Raw genomic sequence first — 27,813 nt, 5'->3', positions numbered from 1 at the left:
GCAGAACACACACACAAAAAAAACAAAAAACTTTCGAACATCATCCTGTGAAGAAAGCACTAGAAGTTTTTTTGATTTTAGTCAATTAATAAAGGAAAGAATTTAATAAAACAAAAAGTATTTAAGTAAAATGTCTGCCGAAGAAGAACAGTTCGACAGTGTACTGCTGGCGTTGGCCACAAAGCATCGTGGAGGCGTGCCTGATGTGAGTAATATATTGAGCGCGACAGCGCACGTTGTGCGAAATTATGATTTGTTTGGTCCAAAGTCGTGTGGGGAGGGGATGGAATCGGTGGATGGATGACCCGATACACCCACGTTGTCTTTGCTGGAGCTGTTTATAAATGAACTGAGAGTGCTCAATTTGGTATTGTCTGTTCTTTGTAGTTCCTTCACACATTGGCCAGCTTTTTGCGTCGCAAAACTGATTTCTACACTGGAGCTAATCCGGCTGAATGGGAAAAGCTTCTACTTGATGTCTTCCGCAAGGAGTCCAAACTGGCTCTGGCCGATCACGAAGCCGCCCAACGTATTAAGCAGGAAAAGGAGCGCATCGAGTTCGAGGCACGTCAAAAAGAAATGAACGAGAGTAAAATTTGTGATATTACGGATGAAGAAGCCGCTGCCATTATCAAAGAAGAACAGGACAAGTATGTCGAGCAGTCAAACATGCAAATTATCTATGATATTAATAAACTCAAAACAATTTTCTTTAATAGAAAGCGTCCAAATGTTCCGGATACTACTGCCTCCGCTGGCGGAGATTCATCAAGTCGCGAAGACATTTCCAAGCCCATTGAGAAGGTTGAAGATGAGACCGAAAAGAGCGAATTGGGTAAATTGCTACCAAATGCTGGTAATGGCTGCACTCTGGACAAATATATGTGGACTCAGACTTTGCAGGAGGTTGAGGTAAGTGCCGAAAACTATGTACATACATTCATTGTTTGTGCTTGACCTAAAGAGGTTGTCAAGGATGCCAGTTGGTTGGTTGTTAAGCAGCCAGGTGCTATTGACCCTACCTCGAGCTCCTGCCCTTAAAAGGGGTTGAAATTAGAAACACCAACACTCCAATAGAAGCAAAATATATTAGCTCTCGAGCTTAATTGTGGGTTAAACATGGAATAGAAAGACAATTAGGTCAAGTTCATGTGTCTCCTTTTTGCCAATGCTAATGAACTGCAGAGAGCTTTAGTGAGTTAGGAATAGTTTAATTCCAATTGAAACTATTCTGTATATACACACCAGGATATAAAAATAAATGCACGAATTGTATGTCTAATAAAGGAGATATTGGTTATCCCGGTTTGTTCACTCGTCTTGGTTAACCGTGATTATTGATTTTAGGAGTAGTAATGTAGTTAGAACATTTTCCGTAAGAAATAGGTTTCAGTTTCAGGACCACAAAGTTAATATTTTGGGTCGTTAATCATTAGACCTCAATCCGATAGAAGCAAGAATTGGGAAATACTGTTAGCCAGAACACAGAGCGTTGCAAAAGTTTAATATCATCTGTGCCAATTAGAATCGAAAAAATCCTAGAGAATAATAGTGGATAGTATATTAATATTATTAATACACTTCAATAGATTCCAATCAATTTTTAGCTATATTATTTGAAAAATTTGTAAATGATGGAGTTTTCTAAATTTTTAAGTTTTTGTTGAACTTTTTCTTATTTTACAATATAAAATAATACCAATTCTAGATTCAAAACTATTTTAAAGGATGTATTCCAAACGTGTGAAATAAGAATACTTTTGAAAGAAACAATGTGCATCCCTATTTTTATGACCAGGTGTGTGTATGGTTTGTGTGTATGTTCATTTCAGTAAAGATTTCCAATCCCAATCTGTTTAATATTTTAAAAACCATTTAGTACTCGGATATTGGAATCTAAAAAAAAAAAACCTTGTAGTCATTGCAATTGGCTTATTTATTTAAATATTTTTATTGATTTCAAGTTTGCTTTGAGTATTCATAAAGTTTTCACTTTGTAGTGGGATGTTCCTTTTTTTGTTTGTTAATAAACTTCTTTATATTAGTCACTGTGTTACTGGCCATGAGTCACGTTGTTTCCACAATAAATAAATAAATATAGCTTGTAATGTATTCTTTTTATTTTGTTCAATTTAAATTCCGTTTTTGTATTTTTATTTAACATATCACAGGGATAAAATAACTTAGTTGCTTCTTCATTGTTTAACCAGAAAATACAGATTTGATAACATGTCATTATCCAACTAATTGAAACATATGTATATGAATATATATATATATATAGGTACATATATGTATATATCCGATTGTTCCATGTATATTTCTCTGTTTTGAATTACTTCTCAGAGCCAAAAGCCAATAGCGTTGCCTCTTAAAATTGTTTAAATTAGATAACTAATTATACACTAAATATTTGCTCTTAATACTAGTTCACGTGGAATATGCTGACACGCCCACCAAACACTTGTTGTTTTACGTTTTCTTCTATTTCTTTCGTCTCTTATTGCTCATTAAGCAAAAGACCAAAAAAAAAAAAAAAAAAAAAACACAAAAAAAAAATAGTTGTAATAAATAACTTAAAAAACTAGCACACGACATTTGACAAAGACGACATAATAACAATTAATACACATAATAATAATAATGATAATAGTAATAATAATTGGACAAAATATAGCGCACAAGAAAAAAAAATTGAAATTTAATAAATAATAAACTAAAAGTTGGCTAAATCAAGTTGGCAAAAATCGCCCAAACAAAAGTGGCCCGTTAACTTTTCGGCATGTCACGAGCTCGCACTGTAAATCAAGCAAGAAATTGGAGTTAGTTTAGTCTCTGTTTATAAGGAGGATAAGGTGGGATATACTTACTTTCTAGGGCATACACCATTCCCATGATGAGCAGCAAGAAGATTGTGCTCATGCTAACAATCAACACTGTTACCTGCCGGCCACGATCGCAGAGACCACGTTTTTGCTTTTTGGTGGCTCCACCATTCTCGCCATTGACCATGGTGAAGTGCATGGAACTGGCTATGGACACAGTGTCAAGGTCTTTGGTTTTAACATAATGCAAGTTGGGATCATCGTGTCCTTCGATCGGTATAACTGCATCCTTATTAGCGGCTAATGTCAAATTGGCATTATAATTGGCCGATGACGATGAGCCACCGGAGGATCGCTGTTGCTCATTATTCATTAGCATTTTGTGCTGCCTTTCCTGTTTCTTATGAATCTCGGCAAAGCGTTCCAAATTCGCTGCCGTCAAAAGCAAAGATCCGGAAGCAGCGCTCTATATAAATACAAAACGTGCAGAGTTTACATGAGTCAACGGACACCTTTCAGTTATTCCATGTGTGGGTGTGTAATGGAGTGTGTGTGTGGGTGGGTGGGTGGTATGGTGGTTGATTGGTTATTTAACTTACCCGTGTGCTATTATTGCTATCACTGGATCCTTGGGAAGAGCGTGAACCACGTTTGGCTGCTGCAAGTACAGCAGCGGCTGCTGCTGCTGTCACAGCTGCACTTGTGGCATTTGTGTGGGTCGATGTGGACATTGCACCACTGCCACCACGTTGGGCCAATGTTGGGGGATTTGAATTTGATTTGTTCGATGATTTCGATGAGCTGGCCGAACTGATGGCCGAGCTATTTGAGGAGGCCAGCGAGGCGCGTGGTATATGCCAATAGTCCTGCATCTAAAACGAACAGAGAGCATCACGTTAGAATTGTTGGATGAATTGTGGGATATAGTATACAATTGTCTCTATATCGATTCGATAGTTGTCTATGTTGCAAGGAAATGTACTCTTTGCATCTTATTAAAATAGTTCTCTTCTAAATGGTAATATAATATTTAAATCCGTTCCGATATTTATAGCTAGTAAAAAGATTTATATATTTTGGGCTATAGTAAATTTTCCATTCCCAAACTTTTGGACTTTCAAATGGGGCAACAAAGGAGAAAAAAAAAGAAAAAAAAAAACTAAACTGAACTTTCGAGTCGTGTTTTTTTCGATTTTGTGTGTGTGTGTTTGTGTGTTTTAGCCAACTTGTTTGATATTTATGGCCTGATCTAAGAGCCTCCGATGATGTTTGTTGCTTTTGTGTATTTATTAAGTGAATTAATTCTTTTACTTGTTGTTGCTGCTATTTGTTATTAGATGACGATTTTGGCCTTTCTCTTTTAATGATTTTTGGAATGTTAATTTTTCTCCTTTTATTTATTTTTTTTGGGTGCCTGCTGAACAGATGCAAATTTTGTTGGTTGACTTTAATTGTTGCAATTAATTCTAAAATCATACGCACACACACCACACACACACACATACACCTAGACGCAGAGAAGTGGCAAGTCGAGTCTTACACTCGAAATTGTTGTTCTTCTTCTTGTTCATCAGTTTTTTTGTTGTTGTTTGTGTATTTTTTGAATGTTATTTATTGTATTTGATATTGTGTAAATATTATTTAAGCATGCGGAAGTCTTATCAGTCTTTTTTTTTTGTTATAAATATTCAAGTTGATTGGCCAGTTTTGGGCTTTTTTTTGTTCTTTCTTGTCGTCGATATTGATTGTTACTTACTTTATGTTTTGTTTTATTTAGCTTATTGTTATTACAATGAATTTATCACACTCGCACGGAGAGACAATTTGAACTAATTAGTATCACAATTTGGAATGTGTTTTGTTGTTGTTACTGATCTGATTTGTATTTGGTTTCAGTCTTTTGATTGTTGCTTATTTTTGTTGTTGCTGTTTTGTTTAACTTTTGTTTTATTGCGGAAAGCGGCTCGTGAAACACTCAGCTGATCACCTCGAGGGCAGCTGCTGTTTAAGAACCGTTTCAAGCGCTTTTAATTAATGTTAATTTGTTGTAATTCCTTTTTTTTATCTGATATATATGTATATATATCAGTATATATTAATACAATTTATTAATAAGTTATTATTATTTAAATTTTGATATTTATTTTTATTTGGTTTATATTGTTTGACCGCTCTAAAGAGAACCGATCTAAACGGCTTCAAGAATCAAACTGAAGTCCGTTGTGGTAGCAGATCAAGATCGGAGCATCGGCGCACTGTCTCTGCTGCTGCTGCCGCTGCTTGCGGCGCTGTCGGCTTCATCAACAGGTTGTTTGCTTCGATGAGCAAACTTTTTGTTGTTGTTTGTTGTTAGCCTGACTTTCTTGCCGGATTTTGCATGGCATAACATTTGTTACTTTGTGTGCTATATTTAAACCACACTGTTGTTTCTTGATCGATTGGCTGGCTGGCTGACTGACTGGCTGCCCAGTCTTGTGTCAGTTCTTGCCGGCTTTGAAGTTAATTCTCTGCTCCTTCACTTCAAACTTTCGTTTGCCCTTTTCTCTTGCCGCCACACATTAATGAGAACAAATCAAAATGTTATCTTGAGAGCCCTTCAATTGTGGGCGTTCTTAATAACCTTTTTTCTCTTTCTTTTTTTTTTTTTTTTGTTTCATTATTATTATTTTGATCTTTGGCGGTTTTTCAAGATCCGCTTTCCAAGAGCGCGCCATTTAACATCGATTTGATGGGCGGCGAGGAAAAACCCAAATTATATTTTAATGTTGTCTTCATTAAGGTTAAGGGTCTGGGTCTCTTCACCACAAAGCCCACACAATGCCACGCCCTTTAACTGTTTGGCTTACTTCTTTCTCCATGTCATAAAAAACATTATTGATATTCATATTTATTATTGATTCTTCTCTCTTTGAGATGAAACAAAATTTGCCATTCTAATGAAAGCATTTAACGTCGATGATCAAACAAAAAGCCGTATATCAAATAACCGGGATAAGGAATAACAACAAAAAAGATACAGAAGAAATCACCTTGCGTGTGTGTGTGCACAGTGGTCACAGTGATCGTAGAATCATATATTTTATAGAATTCCAAGAATTGACTTAGAATGAATCTAATTGACAATAAAACGAAATCAAATACAATTTCTCTGGATTGTGTTAAAATCCATTGTTAATTGTAATCAATGCGTTTAGTCGTTTAGTATGCAATAAAATATAAATTCATTAGCTATTCTATAAATAGAAACCATTTTAGCCACAAAAAAATTAATCTGAACAATTAAACTACATTTCTTGAATGAATACTGAGTTTTTGGCATATACTTAACATTGGTTCCTTATTTCTAAAGTATTTAATATTATTAACACTTTTGTTTAACAACATTTCAACCACTGCCAATTGGCAAGACAAATTCTTGTCGAAAACTTTTGTAAGTAATTTGTTACAATTTTGTTTATTTAGCATTTTAGAGTCGGCTTTGGTCCGTCCATCTGTCATTTTGGCTACATTTAAGCTACCCTCAGTTGGGAGCCGCCAACTGAACATAAACAAAAAAAAAAAAAAAAACAGCAAAAGTTAAACAATTTTTTTTTTCTTTGGTTTTTTACCATGCACCCAGTGGGTGAAATGATATATTGAAGTCGTCAAAGCTTTTTGACCCTAATCTGCCGTGTCAGTAAAGTCATACACCTAGATCTGGAAGTCTATTAGAGATTGAATCATCAAATTTGATATGTAAACTCATGTAGATCCCCCCAATTTAAACAAAAAGCTTAAGACAAGAAATTCTAACGAAAAAACCGATTGTCTCCCACAGTTTTTAAACAAATGAAATTAAATTAAGCACACTAATATTAGTTGCTATTATCTAGCAATATATAACAAAAAAGTTGGACTAAAAATGGTTGAAACCTTTTTCACCTGGTGTGAAAGGTGTTTCGTAGTCGGCAAGATGACTTTCATACACCATTTTTTTTTGGATTTTTATTTTTTGTCAAGCATCTTGTTATCACCTTTTAAGTGAGACAAGTGAGTGGTGGCTGGCCATTTGAAAAGGCTGCTGCTGCTGCTGCTGCTGTTGCTGTTGTTGTTGTAGTTTTTTGGCGATGAAGTGTGTCGAGAGTTTCGGTTTTAATCAGCTGAGTTGACAAAGATTACCTGACACCGCCAGTTACCAAGAAACAGAGCAATGGATGCCGATGCCAATGCTGATGATGAGAATCGCCAATGTGTGGAATAAAGAGAATATGTATAAATAAAAGCGAGAGGCATCACATAAGAAACAGCAGAATGGAAGGCACTTAAGTCAGTCAGATCAGTCGGCAACACTTGCTCTATAGCAGTTCGAACAAATCATCATCATCATCATCATCACCATAGAAACTCACAGTAAGTTGATTGACTTACAAATAGGAGCGCTATATAGACAGAGAGAGAGGGTATAAAACAACAAAGACAACATTCTCAAAATAAAACAATAAGAATGGTAACAAAAACAAACACAACGTTCTCGGAATATTTGTTTTGTTGGTTGGTTTGTATTTGAAAATGCAAAACAGTTTTTTGGTAATTCTAGTGACGTTCACAAATATTTAAATCAAATTTTTTGTTTGGTTTCTACCATTTTGGTGACAATACTTCATAAATAAAATCATATTTTGCTTGCTGTGATTCTGGCGATGCTGCTACCACGGCTTTATCTGTTAGAGGGAAACCCCCTGGGGGTGCCTGCCTTTACGGTTGACGTATGCCACGCTTATTTGTTTCGCTCTTCTTTGGGCCCCATCGGCTAAAACCGAATCAATTCTCCTGATTGCGTCTATTAAAAGATAATTTTTGTTTAGAAAACATTTTGTCATTTGGCTAATTTCGTTTTCTTTTTTTTTTTCAATTCATTTTTTTGCTCAGTTTTTATTAGCGGCGCTTTTTTAAGTTATGCAAAATAAATCAAAATGAAAAAAACAAAAACTACATTTAGTGTGGTGATGCCTTCAGGCCGTTTTTTTTGTATATTTCTCTTACGTTTTCTAATGATGCAGAAAACTATGCGCAGTTGGTTAGTTAGTGACTTTACTAAGTGACTGACTGAGTGAGTGAGTGAGTGAGTCAACTCTCATTCATCCGAGGCGGAAATCGTTGGCGTAAAATTCTTGATGACGTGCTTTGCTTTGTTGTTGCTGTTTTTTTATATATTTGTTTTTTAAGGGTTTTTCTTAATTGGCATATTATATTATGAAGAATGAAATACAAAATGAAACTGAATAGGAATATTTTCACACCTGCTTAGATTATAAATCCTGCTTAATGGTCATAACTTTATTTGGCCAAATAAAAGACGACAATTGAAACCGGACAAGAAGAATGACTGAGTAACTTATTTAAAAAGATCCGTTTCGTATCTTGTTGATTGCTCTTAATTGAAGCTGGTTCCTGGTATAAGGAAGCGTATACCGAATGTCTTGTTCTTAGAAAAGGCCTTACGATTTAGATGGATATCTCGACTTACTTTCGACTTCTTGATTTATGGGGTGGCGGGGCTGGTTATATACTGACAAAGAAATAGCTTCAACTTCTTGGAAGTCATTAGAAATATGACTTATGGTCATGGCTAAAAAGGGGTATCCAAATTATATGGGCAAACTAAATATAACTTAAATTAGTCACTTAGCAAGAAGAAAGTCGGGAAAGTCCCGTATATAAAATATATGCTAAGTTAAAGTTATGTACGAGTATGTAAATATAGTGAAAGGATTGAGTCGCCCGATCAATAAAGATATAGATGACTAGACTAAACTAATAAATATCTTAACATTAAGTGTTTGTCCTAAAGCCAAGGCTAAACGATATCAAAGAACCGTATTAGCCTTCTTTTCTAAAAGGTTTTCAATTCAAAAAATGACACAGTTCTTTAGAACTTAAATCAAAGTTCAATCTCTAGCCGAACATAATGGTTTATTTATTATGCATGTAGCATATAAATTATTATTATCAGATCAACGAGAGATATCTCTAAAAAAAATGAATAGGTTATTCTCCTCGTCATCGGCGCGTCACCTAAAAAGTTAATAGATTCCGAGAATCAAGTTTTTTTTTGGATCTATTAGTTGAGATTATTTATGGGGTTTTCCAGTATGTGGGCCAAGAAACCGGATGAAATCTAATACCCTTAGCCACCCAATCGCCCAACTTCTCCTAATACCATTAAATCCGCTTATAAAAACCACTAATGTGCTTTAGAATGTTATAGAATTGGCTACCAGATTTTTTGTGAATTACATTATACTCTACTCACACTTTGGATTCCAATGCAAATATCAATAATATAATAATTTTTATGGCAAGACACTTGAGTGCTCCTTCTCCAAGTATTGATTGAGGAGTGTGATGACAAGGGGGGAGGGGTACTGGTTAGTTGAATTTGATACGAGGCGGGGAAGTAGAAGCAAAGTGTTCGGCCTGGGATTGGTCTGCCCAATAAGAACTAGTTTTGTTTTGTTCGAAATGTTGCTGAACGTTCTAATCAGATTTAAACGCACAAACAAAATTCCCAACTCAAGTGGCTCCAACAATCATCCATCCATCTATCCGTCGAAATAGCCTAGCCAACCGATTGTGTCTGGCTCTGGTTCAAACCGAGTCTTCCGTTGATTCTGGTTGGTTTCCGTTTCAAGCATTTGAGCCATAAGTCAAGTTTTTGGTAAACAGAGTTTAAGCCGATCTTTTAATAGGAAACCTGCCGTTAAATGTCTGATAACCTTATCGTAGCCAATTCACAGTCTACAATAGGTTTTTGGCTGCTCCTCTTAAAGTCCCCGCCCTCCTCTCCCTCTCTTCGCGATCAACCCTTGTCGTCGTATCATCTCCCGGTAAGCGTTGTTTCAGCTTCTTTTATTTTTTTTCTACTAGTTTTCAAATGATTTTTGTTTTATTTTTTTTTTGTTTTTCGTGTTTTTCGATTGTCTCTACGCCACTTTCGGTGCCTGGCACCATCTCGACTAGCAACTTTGAGCATAAATTATATACACACAGCGTCAGATATCTTAAGAAACTAAAATGAGTTTTCAAAAATTCATAGAATTAATAGAAAACAGTTAAAAACGGCAGCAGACACAAAATCGAAACCGATCAGTTCAGTGTGTGGAAGGGAGTGGAGGAAGAGGGGAGCGCAAAAAAAGTTTCTTCTTTCACCCAAATGTTTGTGTTGAGCGAGAATTAGTGCAAAGTAACCCATAACCCTCCTCCTGCATCACACTCACACACACATACACAACTCTGTTGAGTTTGATGATCGATTAAAGACATTTGCATAAAATGGCAGAGACGAGACCGTCAGACATTTTGTCGGCATGGTAAACTGTCTGTCCATTGGTCTAGCTATCTGTTTGTTTCTTGGCATAAGTGTGCCATGTCGTGGCCGTCTTCAACGACTTCAACTCTTCATCAATATTTTTGTGTTTATTCTTCATTAATTCACCTTTTTTTATTTCTGTTTTCATACCTTGTACTCAAAGGGTGAATGGCATATTAAAGTCCCCAAAATGTATGTAACATGCTGAAAAAGAGCTTTTCCGATCCCATTATCTTTACATATTTTTGTTCAGCATCTATTGTCGAGTCGGTCTAGCCATTTCCGGCCGTCTATCCGCCTATCCGTTCGTCCCTCCGTCTGCATGAAAACTCCTATACCTCAGAGACTATCAAAGCTAGAGCTACCAAATTTGGTATGTAGACTTAATTTTAAATTTCTGTCACGCTCCCTATTGCCTTTTAAAGACTACAGGCTGGAGATACGAAATTTAATTGGATTGAAAATAGCCAAGTTATAGGTATAATCCAAAGTAGTGGAGTTGGCCGTTGGCGCCGCTTAGAAGAGTGTGCAAGAACATATTTTTGGTCTTATAAGTTCAAAACAGTTGTTTCACTTGCTGCATGGTATACCAAAGTCGATGAGACGACTTATTTACTTTATTCAAATACAGATCTATTCGGTTTGCTGCTTTCTGAACTCCTCGAACTCTGACTTCAATTTCAGATTTAACTTCGACTTTGAATTCGAGTTGCTGCTGCATCATGATGTTTTGTTTGGTATTTTTCTTCTATTCAGTTAGCACGCCTATTTGCATGAGGTTTGGATGTTGTTTCACCTAGAGAACGTTTGCTGATTTAATGTACATTTAATGGCAGTATGTCAGTCAGTGAGAGACTGATTTGTGTAAATTTCCTAGTTTCCCAAACATAAGAATCGTTCAATATTTGCATAACCTTCGTGTGATCTCTCAATGAGGGTGGGAAAGGTGCATCATTGGGCAAACAGAATGCCATAAACAGCAAACCCATTGGGCTACATCACCTCTCTCACTTTTAATTATGTCCATATCCAAGTGAAAATTATCGTTAACATCGTATTATCGAAATTATTTATTACCTAACAAGAATTGTCTTAAGTTTTTCGAGCATAGATCTCGTTGCACTCCTTTCATAATTGTTGGGCAAGAATACGCAGCTCAATTCCAATTGCCAACCATGACAAATGGTGGTTAATCTAATTACTTGGCAAATTGTTGCTATGGCCAGTCAGTCAGAGTCAGAGTCAGTCAGCCAGCCAGCCAGCCAGCCGCCTCCACAGTTTGACACAGCTGTCAGTCAGTCCAGTCACAGAGGCATTCAATCTGGGTAAAGTCGTCAGTCATCAGATATTCATTTGTTCAGTTACTATGTACATCCGCGTACATTTCAAAATGAAAGAAAAAAAAATGACATCCGCTTCAGTTTCAGTTTTTGACACATTTTCTTCATCGAGTTGTTGGATCAACTTGATGGAGATGATGCACAGCCCACATAAAGAAGCTTCCACACTGAGGTTTTGTATGTGCTACTGTTGACATGAGCCGCGTGCTGGCTCTAGCCCACACACACAGACATACACACACTCACACACACTCAATTCATAAGCTCTAACTTCAACTTCAATTTCAACTCCATCATCATCATCGTCATGTCCTTGGTTTGAATGCTTCGTGAGATTTTAATTAAAGGTCTATCTGACGCCCCCGAACCAACATTTTTCTACATATATTTTCCACCATGCAAGTGTCTGTGTATGTGTGTGTGTGTGTGTGTGCTTGCTAATTGATTGCATAGACTGTAGTTTTGTTGTCTAATAACTTAAAATTTAATTATGCTGCTTGGCTTTTTCACACACACAGCGGCAAATACATTAATTATTATTAATTTTTAATGGGAAATGTGTTAAATATATAATCGTATGCATGTTGCGAAGTTTTTGCCATTATAATTATGGCCAACGTATAAACATATCTACATATGATTTCAGACGCCAGTGTAATTGCATGCAATCTGTGAAGAACGAACAATTAGGAGGAGGGAGGCCTTCTTCGTATAGATAGAGAATCTCACTTCTTTGCTCACACCTCAAAAACACTTTTTCCTGCCTCAGGCAGGGTAGTATCTGATTTTGGTGTTGGTGCTGGGCTGCAACAACCTGTTGAGCGGCATTCCAGAATTCAGAGAAATCCAAATAGAGTGTGTGAGAGAGAGAGAGAGAGAGAAGGAGGGAAAAGGTAGAATCAGAGTAAGGTTGGAGTAGAGTGCATTATAAACCGGACCTAAAAACAACCGCTGTACGTCCTTGAACTCGTGTAACAGTGTAGAGTAGAAGACGAAAGACAATTAACTTAAATTCCCGTTCTAGTTAAAATCCTTGGTCTGCTCTGATCTGATCTGGTCTTGGGTCTTGGTCTTGCTGTTGGTGAAGGGCTCGCGCTTTAGTATACTGATGATGATGTGGTGAGAGATTGCAGCTGGCTTAAGGCCTGAAGAGACGTGCCTCTTCTTAATGCCGATGCCAGTGTCTTGTCTTGCCAGTTATTTATAGATCATTATTAGCTCGCTGGGTCTCACTCACTCTCTGACTTCAAGGTTGCATTGACCAAAAGGCAAATATTGAGGTAGCACTGCATCATTGTGTGTATTTACTTGATTTTGTATATAGAATTGTCTTGATTCATTAATCACAAAAACATTACATCTGCATCATTATTATTATTATCATCATTAACATGTTGCTGTTGTTGTTATTATTTTTTCTATTCCACATTCAGCTCAAGATTCACTTCGACGTGATATCGTCTTTGAAGGCCCGCGATATTGTGGTCAACATTGGCAAGAAAACTTTGAAAGTGGGCCTAAAAGGTCAAGAGCCCATCATCGATGGTGAGTTGTGTGGCGAAGTAAAGCAAGAAGAATCCGTCTGGGTCTTGCAAGATAGCAAAACGGTTATTATCACATTGGAGAAAATCAATAAGATGAACTGGTGGAGTCGTCTGGTGACCACAGATCCAGAAATATCCACACGCAAAATCAATCCGGAGCCATCGAAACTTTCGGATCTGGACGGTGAGACGCGTAGCATGGTGGAAAAAATGATGTTTGATCAGCGTCAAAAGGAAATGGGTTTGCCCACCAGTGACGATCGCAAGAAACAGGATATACTTGAAAAGTAAGCAGATTCGATTCGATCCTATTAAGCATAACTGATTGTATTCTCTTCCCTTTCAAGATTTAAACAACAACATCCCGAAATGGACTTCTCCAAGTGTAAATTCAATTAGTTCTATTACCAACACGTCTCACATCCCGGAATCAGCATTCGCATCCGCATATGCCTAACTTTAATTTCTTTTTTTTTTCTACTACTGTAATACTTCAGTATGTGCATTTGTTTTTCTCTCCTTTAAATAAATGAAAAATGTGAATATATAACGATAATCTTATATAACGAATATATATTCTTCGCCTTAAATTTTAAACTTGGTCTCTTTTTTGTCTTGTTGGTCTCAGCAAACAGCTGCCGATTTTAACTTGGCGATAAAAGCAATTTTTCATTTTTATTGTTGGCTTAAAGTGTAATTAATTTTGTACTAATTTGTTGCCATGTTTTTTGCTGCCAAAATGACATATAAAATTTATTTCAAATCGAATTTCTAAGATTTATAACAATTTCTCAACTCCCAAGATCTAGATAATAGACCGATAGAAAAGGAGAGGGGGACATGGATAGGTGAGGGATAGGTGTAGTGGTTACCGCCCTCCAAGCCACTGAATGATTAAGTTTTGCCCTTTATATTAAAGCAGTTTTATTGACATTTTCAGTAGTTCTCTGGGTCATTGCTCTGGCTCTTGTTTTTTTTTTTGCTATTCTTTTAATTTCATCTTTGTTGTTCGCTGAACTCGTTTCGAAGTTGGGTCATAAATATTGCCGTGCTTTGGTTTATTTTTTATTATTTCAAATATTTTGCATAATTTTTGTAAAGTGCTAAACAATTTTAGTGTTTAGGTGGCTTCAAACCAATTTGGCATACAAATTTCGTTTCAACCATTAAAAGCTACAGCAGTCGAATATTGAAAACAGACAAATTTGTCATTAATTTGCCACGCGCCAACTTTCTGTGCGCATTTCCCATGAGAGATGGGCACGTGAGAGAGCCGATTATAATATAAAAACTGCAATGAAGAATCCTCTATGGGAACCCATACATTTTTTTGTGCTTAGAGTCTCGTAAGTATGCAAAATACTTGGCCACACACCACTTTGTCTAGAACATTTGGTCCAGGTAAAATGAAAAAACTTGAATGTCTTTAATTAATTCTGATCTCTCCCAATTATAGAAATTCTAAAATGTTGCAATAAGAATGAATTTATTTAGATACTTTATTTTTTTAGTCAAGTCCATCACTAAGTTAGTTCAATTACGCACAGACAGAAACGAACTGACGGACGGACGGACAGACAACCCTCAAGACACATTTGTTACGCCCCACAAAATAGTCATAGCTATTTGATCATTAATTAAGTAAATTATATTTAAAACTGTGTTTAACAAACCGCAAAAAACCCTAATTAATTAATAGTTTGTTTCCTCATCCCAAAACTTTTAGGAGTTCTTTTTTTTTTTTGTTTTATATTTTTTTTCTATTGGCTTTTGTTTTAGTTGTGTGTCTTTTTTTTGGGAGGGGGGAGGGGTTGGGGATCATAATGATGGACATCATCTGTGGCGTGGGAGCGTGTCAGTCGACGAGCGTACGCTTTAATTAATTACTAATTAATATAATTAATTATTGTCAGACAAATTGTGTGCAAATTGCGAATTGTGAGGGTGCTGTTCCAACCAACAATAAACCAAAACACAAACAAACAAAAATTTGAAAACAAATTGTAACAATTTATTATGCAAAAATTGAGTAGAACCGGATTCTTGTCGCTGGTATTTCTTGTCAGATTTGTTTGTTTGACCATAAAATTGGAAAGTACAGAAATGTTTCTTTTTCCTTTTATTTTTTGTGTAGCTGTTTTAGATTAAATATATATCCGCTTTGCTTTAAAAGTTGAACCGGTTCAAATAAATCGATTGAAAGAGAAAGATGGATACCGAAAGAAAGTGCGTCACATGATCATGAAATATGCAAAATAACCTGAACTCTTAATGGATATTAACGTACATACATACACCCATACATGCAAGTATGTAAGTAAATGGCCCCAAAATAAAGTCTATTATATAAATTGCCCGATATGATCTTTCAGTAGTTGAACAAAGAGAAAATAGAACCGTTAAATCAATTGTTATTCTCGAACGGATGCGTTACAGACGTCACACAATACAATACAAAACAAATAAACCAGAGGGCTGAATTCGATTTAGATGAAACTGAAGTTTGTATACCCTTGCAGAACTTTTTATTGGCAAAGAAACCACGGGACCGAATCCGATGTCAATCATCGTGATGTTTGGTATTCAAAAGGGAAGCGTATAAACAGCTAAGCAGAATATAATGAGAGTAGAGTTGAGAATGGGCCCAAACATGTCCTTTACATTGCGCATAGCTCAATTCAATCGAAATGAATATGCTCTTTCGCCAGGGTAAAGAACTTATTCAAATTAAATAAATTGAACTGTTAAATGACGCACGTGATGAATTGTGTGAAAAATCAATAAATGAAAGGCACAAAAAAGAATAGATGTATATATCATATTTATTGCTTGTGTTCTCTCTTCTGATTTCTTTCATGCTCTCGGCCTCCCTCACCTGTCTGGTTGTCTGTCTGAATCCGGGTGCCAGTACCAAAACTTACTCAGCTTATTATTCTTATTATTACTTTGATTGTTATTTTTGGTAATTTCGAGTGTTTCCCACATTTCGAAAAAAAAACCACAAACAAAAAAGAAAAAAATAAACAAAGATGATTCCTTTGGATGGGTCGCGTGGGTTATTTCAGCAAAATTCTGCCATTTTGGGTTATTTTTAGACATTTCTCGATTGCCGTTTGTGTTGTTGTTGGTTTCTTTCTCTCTCTCTCTCTCTCTCTCTCTCTCTGTATATATATATATATATATATAAATCTGCTAGCGTCACGCCCCCACTCCCGTTCTCATTGTTCGATTGTCTTGGCCCATAAATTCGTCTGAGCCCCCCTACCCTAAAAACAAAAGACTTAGGCAACGAACTTGCTTTTTGCCATGGAAAATTTGTCCAATCGCCAGACAAACATAATAGAAGGTCAAGCAGTTAGCCAGGCATACAAAAAAAAAATAAAATTAAGCCACCGCCAGAGGAAAGAAGTTTACTGAAAGAAAAACCAGGTGGGTCACCTCCACTTACCCCTCCCCCCAGCACCAACTGCAGCGGGAGCAACGGCAAAGGCAATAACAGTAAATGTCTGAATCACTATAAAATGAATAGAGGTGGGTGGTTAGTTTGGTTAAGTAGAAGAATGGTGGGGGAAATAAAGTCGTCAAGCCGTGTTTACTAACTAGAGATGGCAGCGTGAATCGTAAGCCATTACATTTACATGTAATTTGAATTTATTTCGTGCTTTTATTTTGTTAAATACATAATTCTTATTCTTGTTTTGAATGCATATCATTTATATTTCACACATGTACTGAAAAGAGGAGAGTTTTAAAGCAAATCTACTTGCATACATGTATCGTATATACATATATAAATATAAATAATGCTTTGGAATTTGTTAATTCGTGATAATGAAAAGGAAATTCTTCATGCTGGATTTCAAATTCTAGCCTGATGTAGAGTTATTTTCTTAGTCGAAAAAGAAGAGTTCAATTTAAATCACAATTGTGAATACAGTTATGTAGTCGAATAACTCCATGGATTATACATACATATGCGTGAAAACATTGGAACCTATCACATATTAAGCCGTTGTTATCCGTATCGAGATGATTTTAGACAGCTATTTTTAAATATTCACTTTGGCTTCATTGGAGAATTTCTTTTCCTCTCTCTTACTTATTGACTTATGTATATGACTAATATGTCTATTAAGTCAAGATTGCATAATTACTAACAAATTTATGATTTTAAGTAATTATTACAATGTAAAAATGCATATTATGCCAAACGATGGCCGATGATCTAATTTTCCAAATGTTGTCATCTAGAGTTTTACAGCAATTTGACAAAAAAAAACTTATTGGCCCAGAGCACTTAAACAAACAAACAGATGTTTATGTCGATTTCAGTTAATACTAATAAACTTCAATTTAATGATATGTCAGATGCATAGGCGGATCAAGGGCTGCGAAATGGGGAATCTTTTTCCCTCAAAAGTTTGCTATAAGCTGGAAGAAAGTTCCACCCATTTTACAGGTCTAGATCGAAGTCAGTCTATATAGAATCTAAATAGAAGAAAGTATTTTTGAGATTCTCGTGAGTTTTTGTTGACAAATCAATTGAATTGGATCGCATCTCTAGTTTTATTTCATCTCACTGGTTTCTTTTTCGTGCTTCTGGCCATTGAATTGTTGAATTGGTGGGCTTGTCAACTCTTTGCCTGCCAATGAACTGTTGAGTGTCGCTGTCGGTGTCGGTGTCTGGTTGTCGGTGTCGGTGTTGCTGACGATGACGGTTTATTTGTGTGTCTGCTGTTTGAGTCTGGCATGCAAATGCCTTTTGCCTGACCAAGAGATGTGCAGTGTGATCGGCCTTATGCCAAGTTAAAGAGATTAATGTCATCTGCGTGTGTCTGCTCGGCTGGTTGTCTGGCCAACTGGCTTATGGCTTATTCTTATGCCGTTTGGCATTGACATTTCATCAGCCAATTTAGCAGGGTTATATTCTAAGTTGTCCGCTTGCTTGCATGCTAATATCCGGCTACATTCCCGGACCTATGTAAAGTAACTTGTCGCCCACGTTGCGGTTACTATTATTTATTTCAGACTTTTTTTTTCTCCTTCCCCATTTTTCCTCTCTTTTTCTTGTTTTTTTTTTTTTTTTGGGATTGTGCGATAAAATTGTGCCTGCAGAAATTACCAATTAGCAATAGCAATTGCACTTACATTTTGCATAAAATAACAAAAATTAGCATTTTTGCAAATTGTGTTAAGTGAGTGGTGAATGGATTTGATTTGAAAATGGGTTAGGCTACAGGACTGGTAAAACGAACTCCAATCTATAACCTTTGGGTTCCGAAATTCGAAAAGACAAATTGAAAACTGTTATACAAATATGATAAGGTGGGGTTGAATTGGTAGAACAGTTTCAGAAATGTAAATTATTTGACAGTAAAGGCGTTTTGAAATTGTTATACAAATTGTTATACATATATTTGCCATCTCTAGCATTGATTATCTAATAAACTACTGTTGCCACCTGCAAATTTTTGTTGTGAACTGCCAATTTGCCTTTTTAAAGTGTGTTTCGTTTTTTTTTTGTGGATTTGTCCAGCAGCTGCCTTACGATTCGGCACATTTGATATTGATCAATTTATTTGACCATTTTTGTTGTTAAATTATTTTCTTCCATTTTACGGGTTGTCTGTGTTTTGAAAATGATGACTAATTTAATGGTATTTAGAGTGCGGGCGGTTTGTTTTTTGTTTCTGACTGTCCGTCTGTCTGTCCGTCTGTCTGTCTCTCTAACTGTGAGAAGAGAGGGAGATATGGCCAGACCAAGATTGAAATGTGGGTGGGCTGAATGTTTGGCTATAGAGGCAACAGCAAACACAAATCACAGTTAATAATAAAACAATAGTATCATTTGTTAAACATTTTATTTCACCTCCTTCCACTCCCTCTCTGTCCATCTCTCTCTCTCTCTCTTATTCTCATTTACTGGGAATTTGATGTGAAAGGTAGAAATAAATTGTGCTAAACGATGACGATGATGATGCATCTGAATGTGAATGCTAATTGAAGAAGGGGCTCGCTTTGCTCTCTCATCAACATTAATATCATCGTCATCAACATCATCCTCATCCTCATCATCATTGTCATGGGGATTGTAATCATCTCATCATAGCATAGATATGCCATGAATGTAAATGAATGGGAAAGAATGATTTATACAGCAAATCTTCATCAAATAGAGGAAGCTTTTGATTCTAACTACTACTTGAAATCTAAATTGCATAAGATTTCTTGTTTAAAGGCACTTCAAAATGGATTATTGCATAAGGCATCATCCAGTTTGGCAAGATCATTGTTCAGTGTAATTATCAAGAGTAGATTTTAAGATTAAGCATTTCATTTAAATGCAAATGAAATGTAATTATTTATGCTTATGAGTATGTATCCAAATTGATTTTTTCTTAATGGAAAAGTTGATATATAATTTGGTGATTTCTTATTTTTTTGTATCTTTTGTGAAGTTTATTCTTACTTCTTGAAATTAAGTGTCTTTAATAGGTTTATCCCCTGATTTTTTAACAAATAATTGAGCGATCTACTGAGCTTATTATAAGACTTCAATTTATTGACTTTGGTTCCTAATGATTATTAGTTTGATTCATAAGAGGGTTGACTTCAAAATTTATGAAACAGTTAAGACTTTCTGCAATTTTCTTTCCTAGAATCATTTTTAGCTAATGAGATGTTATCTCTATTATATACTTAGTTTTTAAGTAGCCCTAGCTTTTAACTCATTTGGTTGATCGTATCGATTGTACTTTCCCCATTATTCATGCCAAATAATTAGCATGTAAGCTTTAAAGTATCCTCAATTAGTTTCTGTATGAGTTTCAATTAACACATTGCCTCCCCCTCTATCCCCCCACTGTCCAACTGTCCTCCATCCTCAATCCGTATACTAGATGTATCTCAATTGCAACTTGCATAATTATTCACACCTAAAACAACAATTTGTTGACTTTACTTGACATGGGAAATGCACCTTCCCCTTTCCTACCTACAAACATGTGTAGAATTCCAGCACCTGATTTACAGGTGGAGAACAGGTGGAGAGGGGGGTGGGCAAAGTTAGTACCTACAATTTGAATAGATGCCACAGATTCCACAGGGTGTGGCATGTGTTTACTTTTTATGCTATTACGACTATTTTGTCTACAATTTTCTATTTGTATATTTACTTTGACAGTTTTTCTGATTGTCTATTTGCCATTTGCATGCAAAATCAAAAAAAAAAAAAAAGAAGCGGGGCCAACTTATTTGCAAAGCTCTCTCGCAGAACGACAGCAGCTGAGCAGAGCTGAGAGCATAGATTCAAGGGGGTAGGGTGGTAGGGGGGTCAGGCAGTTATCTCTCCACAATACACTTACCCTCCCCCCGTATCCATTCCCGCACACCGCCCTCCAATTGCCGCTTAGCGTGTTCATGCAAATTTGACCTTGACACAATTTTGTTTCATAACAGAAAAGCAAACAAATGAGGCAGCGGGCGGGGGCGAGGGTGGTGGCATATGTATGTGTGTGTGTGTGAGACGATGACAGCGACACACATAATGGAAAAAGCAAAGCAGCAACAAAGCGACAGGGAGGAGCTTGAGGGAGACGACGGAGAGACACCAAACTCGTGTAATAACTCAGGCTCAGACTCAAGTGCGGGCCAACTAAACACAGAAAAAAAAAAAACAAAAACAAAGAAAAACGTCGCTACTTTTTTGCGGTTTTTTTTCTCAAGCATACACTGAAAAAAAATTATTTACAACAAAGCTTAGCTAGATTATAAGGCGCTAGCCAGGACAAATTGTTTTTGTGCTCTTGCCATCAAGGGTCTATAATAGGGCGGATCAAGTTGTATGCTAAGCGTATTCCAAAATCGGGTTCTACCAAGAAATTTCTAGGAAATTTTTATCATTAAACATTATGTCTTAAATGATTTCTTAGCCCCATAAAGTTTTAGGATTCGATTTGTATTTAAGGCATTTCAAAAAAAAAGGAAAACATTTTCCAAACATTTTTGGCACAATTTTACATAGTTTCAGTAGAAAAGTACCAAAAGCATTTTCAGTTTTTAAAAAACAGTCAATATTGCGTTTAAATTCAAAGAAAAATGCTAAAGAATCCATGGATCCTTTTTTAGAAAGTGAAGATTTTTGAAACGTTTGAAAGTCCAAGCGACAAAATTTTGCTATGTCAACTCTCGTTTCTAATTTTTGCCACGCCCTCTTCCGCACCCAGAACAGGCCTTCGGTTTTCTCCGACGACCGACTTCATTTTTTGTTTAGTCTGCCTCAACGTTAATTCTAACCATTTCTTTAATCGTTTGGGAAATTAATTTAGGTTAAAAAGTTTTATTTGTTTATTCCCAACCTAAATAAATTTTCCACATTTTCAAAAAACTTTTAGTTTCAATTTTTTATTAAGTTAAAGGGTTAACTTTTTGATTATCCACTAAAAAATGTTCTCAGTGTAGAGTCTTGGTCACACGTCGTTGCCGTTGCCGCTGCTGCAATAGCCGGCACTCGATGGTTTACGAAAAATATATACTATATATACATATGTACATACATATATACATATTGATGTATGTACTAGATTTAGTTTGCTAAGAAGCCAAAACTCATCTGATATTTGAGAATCGCATGCAACAGTTTGAAAACTTTGTAACTTCATTGGAATTTCTAATAATGCTGGACAAGATGCCTCTGCCTCTGCGTCTGCCTCTGCCTCTGGCTCATCGTTTTGAAATCATGTGAGAAACCATTTGATGTTTCTCAATGGTCGACTGATCAAAGTTAGATATGCCGACTTGACTCATCCTTTAGTATACCCAAATTAGAAATCAAAAAACATATATTCGAAATCCCCCAGAATTCCGTGCCAAATTGGCTGGCCCAACTCACAATGGAACTCTTAATGAATTTGCCTATTTTAATTTTTAATAATGTGTGCTTTTCGATTATTATTAATTTTTTAACACATTTCGCGCATTATTGAGTGAGTGCGGCAGAGAGTGTAGAAGGGAGGAGCAGAGTGCGAAGTGTGGCGTGCGATGGAGGATGAGTAGGAGGTGGCAGAGCAGCAGGAGGAGGAGGAGGAGACAGGCGACGAACTTATCGCTGGCACGTGGAAACGTTTTTCTCATAAATATGCATAGCCAAAATGCCATGCAATAATAATAAAAATCGGATGAGATCTTTTAATGGTAATATATTCAAATGAATAATGGCCATAAATTAGAATGAGTTCTCTCGGTTAGCAAATACATTTCTCAAGAAGACACCTTCAATTTAAGAATGGATATATAATTAAAACGAATTTACATAGCATTAGTCGATTAGCAGACACAGAGCAAGAGTTAAAAGTAGGGGGGGGGGGGGGGAGAGAGAGGGCCAACGAAGAATTCTTAATCTTGGGTGGCATCAGCAAGAAACTGAAAATAAAAACAAATTTGTCCACTCCTAGATTCGTTTGCATTCAAATTAGGAGATGGCTGAAAATCTGCATTATGTTTTTCTTTCTTTCGGAAAGAAATGAAATTGAGATTTAATCAGGAAAGAAGTTTTATTATTTCCATTACATTTGCTAGATGCTATGCAAGACATCGACTCAGCCTGAAGCTTGCCTAGACTTGGAACTCAAGCTATCGGACACAGAAAAGATGTTGTTTTCTTAAGTTGTATATTAAGATTAGGACGCCTGTTCGAAAGATCGAAATCGAAAGCGATTCCACCTAGTTCCGCCTAGAACTCGTTACTCTCGATTCTTAGTAAAATGTCAATAGTTTTTAAGTAAGTTTCAAAATATTTCTTACAAATAGAAATGCAGTTCAAAGTTGTAAACATTTGTTAAATTATTCGGATTCTAATAATTATAGAACATTAATTTTACATTACATTTTTGGTAATTATAAAACATTTTATGAGCATTTCGCTTCATAACTTTTGGAAACGAGAACATTTCAATTCCATTCTGAGTGTAGAATGAGAAAAATTGGCTCCCAAAAGTATGCAATAAACAGTCCAAGAATTCGCTTTTGAAAACTATAAAGAAGTTTTGAAAAATTCTTTGAATAAAACAAACTCTTCAAAGCAAATATTGTTTGTAGTCAATTTTTAGGATATCACGCATAAAAACGTTATACATTATTTGCAAATGTTGAATACTTCTGCAGTAAGCTGCATACTTTAAGGGGCAAAGTTCCCCATTTCGCAGTCCAAGCTCCGCCTATCATATTTCCCTATCTAGGTGTTTTCTATTCACTTCTGTATAATATTCTTGTCAGCATATCAAGAAATACTAGAAAAATATTTGCTCCATCACAACAATATGCCCTCAGGATCTGTTCTCTTTTCTTATATCAGTAACTAAGAAGATTTCTGGCTTTGTTTTTAACAATATAATCAAATTTTCGGCCCTAGTCTATGAAAATCTATGCCTAATGCAAACAGCATTTCAAATTAGGGTCATTTAAAAAAATGCGCCAAAATTGTATTTAATCCGCTAGCTTGCATTGTAATTACATTGCTTTTAATAAATTTTCATTTCAAGACAAAAAAGAAAAAAAAAAAATTAAATATTTTGCTGTTGGTTTTCATTTTTGATGGTGGTTCAATGAAAACTTTAATTGCATTCAATTTTTATTTTTGTTTAACCTTGTGCACAATTCTCAAAAAGCCAAAGTAAATGTTAAATGTTGGGCAATTTTTTTTTTTTTTTTCTGTTTTTGTTGGTGTTTGTTGCTTGAGCATGCGATTATTTTGTTTAATAACAATAGGCGTTTACCGTTAGCCAAAAAATCCTAAATTTGATTTCCACATTGTCATTCGGAAAACGAAAAAAAAAAATTGGAAATAACAATTTATTTGCACGTGTCGCCGTACCCCACCCCGCGCCCCACCAACCCCCCGTCTTCATTCGACATCTCCGTTTCTAAGTTGATCGCATTCCCAGACATTACAGTCGAGTTCAGTTCAATTCTGAGCTCTGTGCTGTGCTCTGCTCCCTTCACTTTGTCAATTTGACAATCAAAAGCAGCCGTGTTGCCACTCAACGTTATGACAAATGGATATACGTTTGTATATATATATATATAAAATCGTATATAATAAGTATAAACCGCCCACTGATTCGCAATTTTTGGGCAACAAGAATGGGGAAGCATCTCAACAAAATCCAATTAAAAATCTTTGTAAGAGATACAGATACATAAATAAATAAATATCTTTGTTGAAGTGTATCTTCTCCTTTTTTGTGCAGCTTGATGCCTCCGCTTAGCCGCTCATAATCGGAAATTTGAACCTAAAAATTCACTTTCGAAATTCAATTAAAAATTCTTATTGCAACAGCTGTCTTATTTCTGTTTCTCATTTAGCTGATATAACCGAGAAGACACAGAAGTACATATATATACGACATAACCAAATAGGAAGTGACATCTATATATGGCACTTGTAATGAGAAATACTGATTTTTAATTATGATGACTTTGTTTTATACTCTACTACTAGAACTGAAGTTAGCTAACATTTGTTTTATTCTTAACTTTGATTAATGGTAGTTTAGTAGTAGTTTTTAAACTACAAGTGAAGGTTTTGTCAATTCTAAACTTGTGAATGATTTTCTAGAGACTTTCATTTGACATTTTCTCAAATCATTTTCCTTTTAGCACCTACTTTGATTGAGGGTTTCCAATTGTCAAAGAATCACAAATTTTGTTACACTTTTTTTTTAAATTACACAAATGTTTCTTAAAAAACCAATATTGAGCTCAATAAATTTACATGCTTAACAAAATGATTTGAGAGCAAGGAACTCATATCCTTTTAAACAAGACTCTATCCAAAAAAATCTATTTATAAACCAAACCCTAAATCAACCTATAAAAGGATATGACACAGATTAATAGTTCGATTTTGTTACCCAGTTTTAGTTATCTTTCAATAAATAGATTAACAAAATTCAAGCTGAATGAGAATCAAAGTCTATATAACACACAAACAAACAAAGTATTGACAATATAGCTTTATTAAGAAAGTAAACTAAACTTTATTCTAAAGAAAAACTTTAAGGATATTTATAAAGGAAAGAACTAATTAATAAGATGGGTCATTCATTTTAATTGTACTCTTGGAAAAACGTATGTTTGAATTAAAGGATTTTGGAAAAAACGATTAAAACTGCAATGACAAAGTTTATGATGCTTAATCTTAATACAATAATCAATAAATTATTAAAGTACGAGAACACAAATCGTCGTAAAAATAAATCCATACATATTTTCTCGAAGTTAACAAAGAATATTTCTATCTCAAAGAGTAATAATATATATTTTATTTCAAAAATATTCAATATCATTCCAGCCACTTTCATAGGTTTTTCTATTGGTCTTAAGATCTGACGGTTTAATTGCTCCTGTAGAGAATATTTTTACCATACATTACCCCATGTAACAAGATTTTTGTCCATGGGATGTAATTGTTATTTCCTAGTCAGTTAGGTCCCAAAAGTATAGAAAACAGCTATTGTCCCAAGATAACTTTGCTTTTGTGACCATGGCAGGGCTTCTTTTAAAAATACATTATCGCCAATACCCTCATATTACAAATTGTCCTGGTGACAACAGCAAAGTTCCCGAGATATATTTGGTGGTTTCCATACTTTTAAGACATAACAGACTAGGAAATAACAATTACAACCCAAGAACTGAGAAATTTTGTATTTTTCTTACATAGTGTTATATGCTCATCTAAATGTAAAATATAAGAATTATAGAAGGATTCTCCGGAATTGTAGTTCTAATCCCACATCAGTGGATTACACAATTTGTTATTGAGTTTATAGAAGAGATTATTTTAAATTGTTTATAACTTTTAATTATGATCATTGATTTAAACAGAAATTCTTTCTATAAGCTCTTGCTTTTACAATTTACTAACAAATTGTTAAAATATGTTGATAGAAATGGGGAAGAATTCGTAAGTTTGCAAGAATTCCTATGTTTTTTTTTGTTGTTTTAAGTTTCTTAACACTTTTCTGTCAAGCAAATTGCATTATAATGTGCAAAATTCATACATTTCTCTTTGTTATGCAAAAATTACAACCTATCTTGGCTTGAGAGATCAGAAACCTAATGACAAATGCTGATGATGTTAAGATATTATTGCAATCCCTCATAACAAAGGCAATACATAAAAAGACAACAACAACAACAGCAACAACAACAAAATTCAGTAAGAAGTGGGATGGGAGCATTAAGTCAGGCAACGTCAAAAAAAAAAAAAAAAAGAAAAGAAGAAAAAAAAATTCACCAATATTGTAAACACGTTTTTGTAAATGCCGTTAATGGGCCAAGAGGCGTGGCATTTTTCTTTACATTTATGTTGTTGTTGTTGTTGTTGTTGTTGTTATTGACTCTTTTTTTGTCTCCCTCTCTTATTTTGGTGGCAAAAGACAAGCCGACAGACAACTTGTCACGCATGCTGCTTGCCTGCTGTTTGTTTGTTGTTGTTGTTGTTGTTGTTGTTGCTGTTGCTTAGCCTAGTTAACTTGTTAAAATTGCCAATAAACAACAACAGCAACAATAACATTTACTTGGCCACAACACAATTTGTTTAAAAGTTTATTATTTACCTGCTTGGGCGCATCCATGATGTAAATGAAGGCGAGACAGTGGCGGGGGCGGGACAGGGACGAAGTCACGCAGAGACAGAGAGATTTCGGTTGGGTAGAAGAGAGTAGTGGGGGAGTCTCACTTATTGAACACTTTTCGATGTTGTTGTTTTGTTGTCTTTCTTCTCTCACTGTCGTCTTCGGGTTCGGTTTTTTTGAAGGTTAGCTTCAATAAAATGTTTGCTATTTTTTTTTCCAATTATGTCACTTAATTGTTTGTTTTTTTATTTTTCGTATGTTTAAAACGTTTTTAAACAAAACTTTTCGTAATATTTGTTTCGTGATGTATTTTTGGTTTTTTTTTTCGCAGAACTCGAACAGTTTTCTTTTTCCAATAGTTTTGTTTAGTCTAATTTAGTTTGAAACCACAATGCAAAATTTGAAGCCAAATTGTCAAAAGTTAAAAAAAAAATCTTTACAATATTGGTGAAGAAAATCTTGGACAAAATTTTGGTATCAAACTGTAACTATCAATTGTTGTTGCTGCTGCTGCTAAACGCGTGCACACTCCGTTGCGGCTGTGCAAAGACTAACTACGTCTACGGCCGCCAGTCGGCTCAAGTATTAAAAAACATTAAAACATTGTTGAGGGAGCTGCACAGAGTAGACCCCCAGAGCCCCCTTAGAGCAAAGAGAGCAACCCACTCACACATACACCCACACACACACACACACACACACACAGAGAAATATGTTTACTGAGTTTCGTTAAGATCTGAACTTTTGTGTTAATGCCAAAATACAAATAGAGGAGTATGGATAGCTGCTGGGGAGTTGTTGGTTAAGTCAAAAGCTGTTCACTTGTGGGTGAATTTTGGCCAAAGCAAAAACTGCAATCAACAGGCGGCAAGAACAAAAGGCAAGGTCAGCTTAGAAGAGTGGTCTAGCTTTACTTTTGGGCTTCCGTTTTTTTGGTTTTTTTTTTTTGTTTGCGGTTTTCCTTTTTTTTCTCTCTTTGATTTATGCACCGACAATTTCGTAATCCTGTTTAATTGTCAGAAGATATGTACGAATAGTATATGCTAATTATGATGATGATGATGATGATGATGATGATGATGACGATGATGATCAATGTTTTGCCTTACATTGTGAAAT

At 35.5% G+C, this 27,813-nt stretch overlaps 2 protein-coding genes across 4 annotated transcripts; one reads left to right on the top strand and one right to left on the bottom strand.

The window, feature by feature from the left end:
* Positions 1 to 13,654, top strand: LOC6645093 (nuclear migration protein nudC). Its single transcript, XM_002067824.4, has 5 exons — positions 1 to 205; positions 388 to 650; positions 720 to 912; positions 12,947 to 13,344; positions 13,405 to 13,654. Exons 1-5 carry the CDS (start codon positions 131 to 133, stop codon positions 13,454 to 13,456), a joined length of 981 nt encoding a protein of 326 aa, XP_002067860.1. The 5' UTR covers positions 1 to 130; the 3' UTR covers positions 13,457 to 13,654.
* Positions 2,674 to 26,911, bottom strand: LOC6645094 (cell wall protein RBR3). 3 transcript variants are annotated; one of them, XM_002067825.4, is made up of 4 exons: positions 26,677 to 26,911; positions 3,425 to 3,697; positions 2,871 to 3,291; positions 2,674 to 2,798 (listed from the first exon to the last, which is right to left on the bottom strand). In XM_002067825.4, the coding sequence occupies exons 1-4, from the start codon at positions 26,692 to 26,694 to the stop codon at positions 2,770 to 2,772; spliced, it is 741 nt and encodes a 246-aa protein (XP_002067861.2). In that variant the 5' UTR covers positions 26,695 to 26,911; the 3' UTR covers positions 2,674 to 2,769. The 3 variants fall into 3 exon arrangements, with proteins under 3 accessions (XP_002067861.2, XP_023032981.1, XP_046867655.1); XM_023177213.2 differs by lacking the exon at positions 26,677 to 26,911 and adding an exon at positions 4,582 to 4,847; XM_047011699.1 differs by lacking the exon at positions 26,677 to 26,911 and adding an exon at positions 3,758 to 3,782.
* Positions 26,912 to 27,813: the final 902 nt, after the last annotated feature.

Source organism: Drosophila willistoni, assembly GCF_018902025.1.
Source record: "Drosophila willistoni isolate 14030-0811.24 chromosome XR unlocalized genomic scaffold, UCI_dwil_1.1 Seg105, whole genome shotgun sequence".
Taxonomy (NCBI): domain Eukaryota; kingdom Metazoa; phylum Arthropoda; class Insecta; order Diptera; family Drosophilidae; genus Drosophila; species Drosophila willistoni.
This window is presented reverse-complemented; position numbering and strand designations above follow the sequence as displayed.